The sequence below is a fragment of the Ailuropoda melanoleuca genome, chromosome 9 (assembly GCF_002007445.2).
Source record: "Ailuropoda melanoleuca isolate Jingjing chromosome 9, ASM200744v2, whole genome shotgun sequence".
Classification (NCBI taxonomy): domain Eukaryota; kingdom Metazoa; phylum Chordata; class Mammalia; order Carnivora; family Ursidae; genus Ailuropoda; species Ailuropoda melanoleuca.
In genome coordinates this window covers 4,478,088-4,485,289 of record NC_048226.1, presented here as the reverse complement: position 1 = coordinate 4,485,289, position 7,202 = coordinate 4,478,088, and the positions used below count along the sequence as shown (strand labels likewise).

General features: G+C 53.2%; 1 protein-coding gene across 4 annotated transcripts in view; it reads left to right on the top strand.

The window, feature by feature from the left end:
* SLC28A1 (solute carrier family 28 member 1) overlaps positions 1 to 6,681 on the top strand; it is a 47,989-nt gene extending 41,308 nt beyond the window's left edge. For 3 of the 4 annotated variants that reach the window (XM_019800255.2, XM_034667835.1, XM_019800254.2), the window contains 6 exons: positions 1,035 to 1,206; positions 1,325 to 1,522; positions 4,638 to 4,719; positions 5,424 to 5,522; positions 5,662 to 5,773; positions 6,007 to 6,681. In XM_019800255.2, the coding sequence (XP_019655814.2) occupies positions 1,035 to 1,206; positions 1,325 to 1,522; positions 4,638 to 4,719; positions 5,424 to 5,522; positions 5,662 to 5,773; positions 6,007 to 6,079 (736 nt within the window). In that variant the 3' untranslated portion in view covers positions 6,080 to 6,681. The remainder of the gene's footprint in view (positions 1 to 1,034; positions 1,207 to 1,324; positions 1,523 to 4,637; positions 4,720 to 5,423; positions 5,523 to 5,661; positions 5,774 to 6,006) is intronic. The other variant, XM_002919795.4, reaches the window with a different exon arrangement.
* The last annotated feature ends 521 nt before the right edge of the window (positions 6,682 to 7,202 follow it).

Here is a 7,202-nt window from a genome sequence, read left to right as displayed (position 1 = left end):
GGAGGGGATGGAGATGGGGGGAGGGGAGGGGAGGGTGGTGGGGGGTAGCAGGAGGGTGCAGGGCAGGAGCAGAGCCTGGGGGGGCAGAGGTGGGGGGAGCAGAGGCTGGGCCAGCAGCGTCTGGTTCTCTCTGCCCAACCCCAGGCCCTCTGCTCGTTCACTGCCCAGCTTGTGGCTTCACTCACAAAACACGTGGACCGCGGTCCTGCGTCTTAGTTTCCAGGGTTGGACCCGCGGGAAATGACCCGCTGGCCACAGGGGAGAGCAGCCTGGTTTGGGGATGTAGCCTGTGGCGTGTGTGCTGGGGAGGGCCCTGAAAAGTCCCAGGCCACCTGTTCCCTGTGCCTTGAGGTCCCACACCAGGGTGTCCATCACATACTGAAGCAGCCCCATCCCTGAGGTCACTCACCTGCAAACACCTCTTCACATAGCCCGACAGCCGCCGTGTAACATGGACCTGGTTAAAGAGGTTGCAAAGGCACCACTTTGACCAATGTGCTTGGGGTACGGTGGGCAGGTCTAAGGCAGCGCTGCCCTTTACAAATAGAATGTGGGCCACATCTAGAATTTTAACTTTTCTAATGGTTGTGTTTTTAAATAGTCAAAAGAAACAGGTAACTTTAATAACATATTTTTTTAATCCAGTATGTCCAAAATATTGTCATTTCAACATATAATCAATATAAAACATTATTAATTAGCTATTTCATGTTCTTTTTTTTTTTTGTACTTAACTTCTGAAATCTGGTCCTTGTTTTTGCTTACAACATACCTCAGTGCTGACCAGCCTCCTTTCAAGCGCTCCAAAGCCACGAGTGGCTGGTGGCTCCCCCATGTGGACACGGCACCGCGCTGGCAGTCCGGGCCTTATCCTAGTGCTTGGACCAGCCCCTTTCTGCCCCTGGGTCTCAGAAAGAAAACAAGGACCCTCGGCTCTGAAATACTTTGTCCAGGGTTCCTCTCTGAGCCTATAGGAAGAGGAGCCCCGCTCTTTGTGGAGACAGGCCAATCATGGTGGTTCTTGGTCCCCAAAGCAGAGACGCTCAGAACCTCTTAGAAGCAGCCAGCAGTGGGGCCGCTGTCTCCGTGCAGCTGGTTGGGAACATTGGAGCCAACCTGATTGCCTTCCTGGCGCTGCTGGCCTTCGTCAACGCGGCCCTCTCCTGGCTGGGAGCCATGGTGGGTGCCCAGGAGCTCAGCTTCCAGGTACCGTTGGGCTGCCCCCTTGGCCGGCGAGGGGTGGCCTGGGGCCGGGGGTGGGTGGCAGTGGGTGGACACCAGCCCTGGTCCTGGTCCCAGCAGCTGCCCTTGCCTTGTGCCTCAGCTCATCTGCTCCTACGCCCTGCGGCCTGTGGCCTTCCTAATGGGGGTGGCCTGGGAGGACTGCCCTGTGGTGGCGGAGCTGCTGGGGATCAAGCTGTTCCTGAACGAGTTCGTGGCCTATCAGGAGCTCTCCCGGTACAAGCAGCGCCGTCTCGCAGGAGTAGAGGAGTGGGTTGGCGGCAAGAAGCAGTGGATCTCTGTGAGTGTCCCGGTCCCCTCCCTGCAGCAGGGGTGTGATGCCGCTGCTCCTGGGTCCCCTGGCAGCTGCTGTCCCGGCTCCTGGACAGGCGGGGGACACATGGCGGTGGCGCCCAGCCTCCCAATCCTACAAGACGGCCTCGGGCTTCGCTGCCTCAAGGAAAGGGCTTCGCTGGGGAGACCTGAGATCTCGCTGTAGACAGACCACCATCCTGTGTGGCTTCGGGACGGCCACGGCGCCTCACTTCTCCTACTGGAAAGTGGTGTGATTCGTGCCACGGGGCATCCAGAGGGACACATGTGAGCATCCAGTGAGCAGAAGGAGCGAGATAGGGAGGCCCCGCCACGTTCACTGCCAGCATATTGGATTCAGTTCAGGGGATGGCTTTTTCTGTGAAAACCTATTTCTGAAAACTCTAGAGGCACCTGGGTGGCTCTGTCGGTTAAACGTCCGACTTGATTTCTGCTCGGGTGATGATCTCAGGGTCGTGGGATCAAGGTCCATGTTGGGCTCCGCGCTCAGCGGGAAGTCTGCTTGGGGTTCTCTCTCCCTTCCTCTGCCCCTTCCTACCCCCCGTGTGAGCATGAGCTCTCTCTCATTCTCTCTCTCTTAAAAAAAACAAAACTCTAAAAGCTCTATAAAATGAATGTTTCTAAACAAATAAAAGCTCTCTGTAGCATCACTGAAAATATGACCGTTACCTGTCACCTTGCCATCCTAAGAGAACAGCTAGTGTTGTCTTATGCATTTTGTCCTATTCTTTTTTTAAGGGAGAGGTTACATGGTTCTCATGATAGCGTCCACCCTGCAGCCGAGCCGGCTCTCCCCGCACCAACTGTCAGGACAGAAATAGCATTTTTGATGTATGCGTCCTGACATGTTTAACCCGTCCCTTGCTGGTGGGCCCCCTGGGTTAATTGCATCGTTTGGCCATTTTACAACCGTGCAGAAATGAAGAGCTCTGAGCACAGAACTCTCCCCTCCTCTTGGATCATTTCCTCTGGATCTTTCCCAGCTGTGGGATGACTGCATCACATGGCATGAGTCCTCGTGCGGTCGCTCCCAGTCACTTTCGCAAACGCTGGTAGCACTGACCTGGCCACACACCAAACAGCGAGCAGCCTTCTTAAAAAAAGCTGTGCTTACTTTAACAGGCAAATAATAGCTCATTGTTTTAATTTGCACCTCTTGGGTTACTAGGCACTTTGAAGGGGGAAATATTTTTTTCTTGTCTTTCAAATTATGTTTTAAGTTGTAAGTGAATGTAGCCTTCAGTTTAAAAACAGAATTTGTGTGAGATCAAAAGCACAGATTTCCCCATCTTCATCCTCAGCCCCTGTCTCAGTCTCTCCTCTTGAGATAATGGATGGGACACTGCTTAAGGATCTTTTTTTAGGAACTTCGTTCCTTTAGCAAGTATGGCTTGAGACTCATAGGGTGCCAGGCACTCTGCTAGGCACCAGAAATTGAAAGGGGAAGTAGACAGACACGGTCCCTGGTGTCATGGAACTTGTGCCTGGTGAGAAGCACAAGGAAGCGAGGGAATAAAAAGTAAACCACAATTTGAATGAAGTTCTACAAAGGAAACAAGAAGAGGAAACAGGGGTCTTCCTTGGCAGGAATAGTCAGAAAAGGCCCCCGAACTGTAGCATTTAGGCCACGAGTTGGAGGGAGGAGAAGGGGCCAGGCGAAGCTGGGAAGAGCATTGCAGACAAAGAAAAGACACGTGCAAAGGCTCCGAGGTTGAAAAGCCCTTGTTTGGAGAACTAAAGGGGAGAAGCACAGTTAGAGCAGGTGGTAATTGTAGAAGAGACTGGCTGAGGAGTGATATAAAGTTCCTGAAGATTTGACATTTGACATTTTAAGATGACACGAGCTGCTGTATAGAGGGTGATGGCAGATGAGCAAGCAGGATGCAGGAGACTTAATATTTTTCCATCCATTTGTGTAAACTCTTTATGTTATAAGGACATTAACTTTATTCTATTATATTTTATACATATATATTTCCTAGTCTTTTTTTCCCCTTCATCTTGTATTTTGGGATTTTTCTTTTAACAGATTTTATACCAAATCTTTTCCTTTATGATTTCTTCTATTATTTCTTAACTTAGAAAGTTATCTCCCTTTCAGAAATCTGTTAAGTGTTAAATTCCTGAGACAATATGGTAAAATATCTAAAAGCATGAGTTTCGCAGTCAGACAGAACTGAATTCCAGTTCTGACACAGTCACCTTCTGGCTGTGTGAACTTCCTCAGTTACTTAACCTCTCTGAGCCTCCATTTTCTCCTCTCTAAAACGAGAGTAATAATGCCACCTTGTAAGTCTAATCATTATTTTCCTATATTTTCTATTATTTGCTGTTTAAAATATCAGTATCTACTTCAGCGCTCTAGAATTCATTTTTTAAATATGGTGTGAGGTATGATCTAAGCCAATTTTTTTTTTCCGAATTGTTCCATTGGCCTCTTTACACCTCTTTCTGGGAAATTAAACAACTGTTTAATTGGGAGGGGAAGGAGAATTACTTTGCTTAAATACCCACAGCGTGTGACCCTTACCACAGCCCTTCGGGCAGGTGCTATTATTCCCACTTTGCAGATGGAGACACTGAAACGGAAAGAGACTTGCTCAATCTGGTCACAGGTGGGGACACACATGGGGCCCAGCTGGCTGGGCTCTCAGCTCCTCCCTTCAGGAGGCAGTGCTGTGTCCTCTCACAGCCTGAGAGCCCCCACAGGAAAATAAGCTCCAGTCTACCATGTTGGGAAGGGCCATTCACCAAGTGCCCCTGGGGCACAGAGCTTAGTAGGGCCACCGCCAGAGGGCATGGCAAGCCTGAATCAGCCCAGGAAAGGCTGGCAATTACAATAAAGGGACTCAAGGCGATGGGAAGGGGGCTGTTTCTCAGGCGGTGAGGCCCCAACTAAACTAGAGGCCGAAGTGTGAGGCCTGGGGGCGTGGGGGGGGTGCTGGGGGAAGCACCAAGGGCTTCAAAGGTCAAACACATACTGGAAGTGGTTGCAACAATAGGGCCAGGGAGCCGGGATGATGTGGGGCTGCCCCCCCCCCATGCAAGGGAAGCCCCTCCTCACTCATCTTCTGTATTTTCAGGTCAGAGCAGAAATCCTCACGACGTTTGCCCTCTGTGGATTTGCGAACTTCAGTTCCATTGGGATCATGCTGGGAGGCCTGAGTGAGTCCTGGGGGGCCTCCCCACCAACCTGGGCAGTTGGGGCCCAGGCTCTGAAACAACTTCTTGGGGATCCTTAGGCCTCAGTCCTCCCGTATGTCCAGGGCAGAGCCTGAGCAAGATGGTCGCAGAGGTCCCTTCCAGTCCTTCTCCTTTGCAGGGCGCAGCCCAGGGGTTAGCACCTGGCTCAGGAGTCTGGGGAGGGAGGGAGGGTGCGGGGCTGGCCTGTCCCCTGAGGCTTTGGCCTGTTGGTTCCCATACCCACAGTGGACAGGTGGACCCGGCGAGGCCTAGGGATGCGGGCCCTGCCCAGTTCTGAGCAGCTCTCCTGTCCACTCCTCACTGTCCCCCTGCCTAGTGCTGTTACCATCCCATTTGATGGAGGAGGAAACTGAGCCTTGGAGAAGGGAAGTGATGGCCCCAGTCACTCAGCTAGTCAGTGGCTGGGCCTGTATTTAATCCCAGGTCTGCCTGACAGCAAACTCACCTTCTTTTCCTAAATCTGCCTCCGATGCTGGCAGGTGTGGGGCGCTGCCTGGGGGCCCAAGTCAGGCCAAGGACGACTCCCGAACTCAGTAAGCAGTCAGGAAGATAGCCTCTATCCCTCTGGCTGCCCAGAGGAGGAAGGAGAGTCAGCAGATGTATCCAGAAGTGTAGAGTATGGGCAAAAGGGCTTCCAGGACCTCAGCATCCTTGTCTCCTTGCAGCCTCCATGGCCCCCCAGCGGAAGAGCGACTTCTCCCGGATAGTGCTCCGGGCGCTGTGCACGGGGACCTGTGTGTCGCTGGCGAATGCCTGCGTGGCAGGTGAGTGCCGGCCTGGCGGAGTCCTGACTTTCGAGCACCATCCAGGGCCAGACACCAGGGCTCTGGCCCCTTTGGGAGTTCCCGGCAGGGTGGGGAGCGAGTGGGCAGACCCTGCCCACCAGCTGCCTTCCCTGCACAGGGATCCTCTATATGCCCCGGGGGGCTGTGGCAGACTGCACGGCCCTCCTGAACACGACGGTCAGCAGCAGCAGTTTCGAGGTGTACCAGTGCTGCCATGAGGCCTTCCAGAGGTGAGGCTCGGGCCGGGGGGCTCTGGGGCCCTGACAGTGACGGGGCACAGAAGGCCCGAGTGCCTTAGGGCTGCCTCTGGCTCCGGGGTGAGGGGTACAAATGTTATGGTCATTGCTGATGTGGGGAGGAAGGGTGGACCAGAGACACGGAGCAACTTTCCAAGGTTGCACAGCCCTCGGTGGCCCACAGAGCCAGGCCTAGAGCCCAGACCGCATCCTTGGCTTCTTTTCAGCCCCAGCCCAGAGGTCAGCCGAGAGGCCCTGGACGTCTGCTGTCGATTTTACAACCACACGATCTGTGCGTAGCGGGGACAGCAGGTCTTCGGCCTCCTGGGGGCCGCTCTTCCCCATGATGGGGCTGTCCCCACCTTTCTCTCTCCAGGCCCCTCCTGGGGGAAGCCATGAGGCTTAGACTCACCTTGGTCACACGGTTGGGAAGGAGTGTTGGGGTGAGCGGGCAGAGTGAGGGATACCCCCAATCCTTGCCCCCTTCCTGCTCCCTCCTGAAATGTGAATCTCGGGGTCACCTCCACCGCTTTTCCTCTGCCTTCCACATCCAAACAGCACTCTGGTCTTCTCTGTCTCCCACTGTGTCACTCACACGCACCCTTGTCTTCAGTTATGGGGATCCCTCACCCTGGGCTTTGCAGGGAGTTGCCTTCAGTTATGGGGATCCCTTGCCCTGGGCTTTGCCGCGGGCTCCCTCCTCCTCCTCTGGCACTTGAATCTTGCCATGGCTCGCCCGGGCCCAATGGGTTCTCCTGGGAACCCCATCCAATATGTTCAGAGGCTCCCCTGCTGCCTTTGTCATAGCACTTCCCAAACTGGTGTCCCGTGGAACACTGTCCCACAAGGTGTTCAGAAGATTCCATGATCCACCAGGCTTGGAAGACACTGGGCTAAATAAAGTGAGACAGGTTTTGCTTTTGGGTTTGTTTTTGTTTTACTATGGACTGGCCAAGTCTTCATCCAGATATGATAGGTGACATTTTTCAAATGTTTTCAGCCATAAGAACCTTTTTGATGGGAGCATCTCTTAGTTGAGGACCCCGTGGAACACAATTCACGAAATAGTGGTTAACGTTCCAACTACTTTAGATGACTGTAACACTCGCAACTGAATTTACATAGTGCTGCGTGCCAAGCACTGTTCTGGGTGCTTCATACATTCTAACTCAACCTTTACAACAAACCCTATGAAATTAGGTACTATTATTATCCCTGGTTGAGGAATCAGAGGCCCAGAGAAGTTAAGTAACTTGCCCAAAGCAACACAGCTAGGAAGAGGCAAGATTTGAACCCAGGCCACCCAGCTTCACAAGCAGTGTTTAATCTCTCGGCTAGGCTGCTGGATCAAGGAACTCAGTTGGGTGACTTGCCCTTACCTCCTCCCCTCGCCGTTTCTCCCCAGCCCATGCCTGCTGCTCCA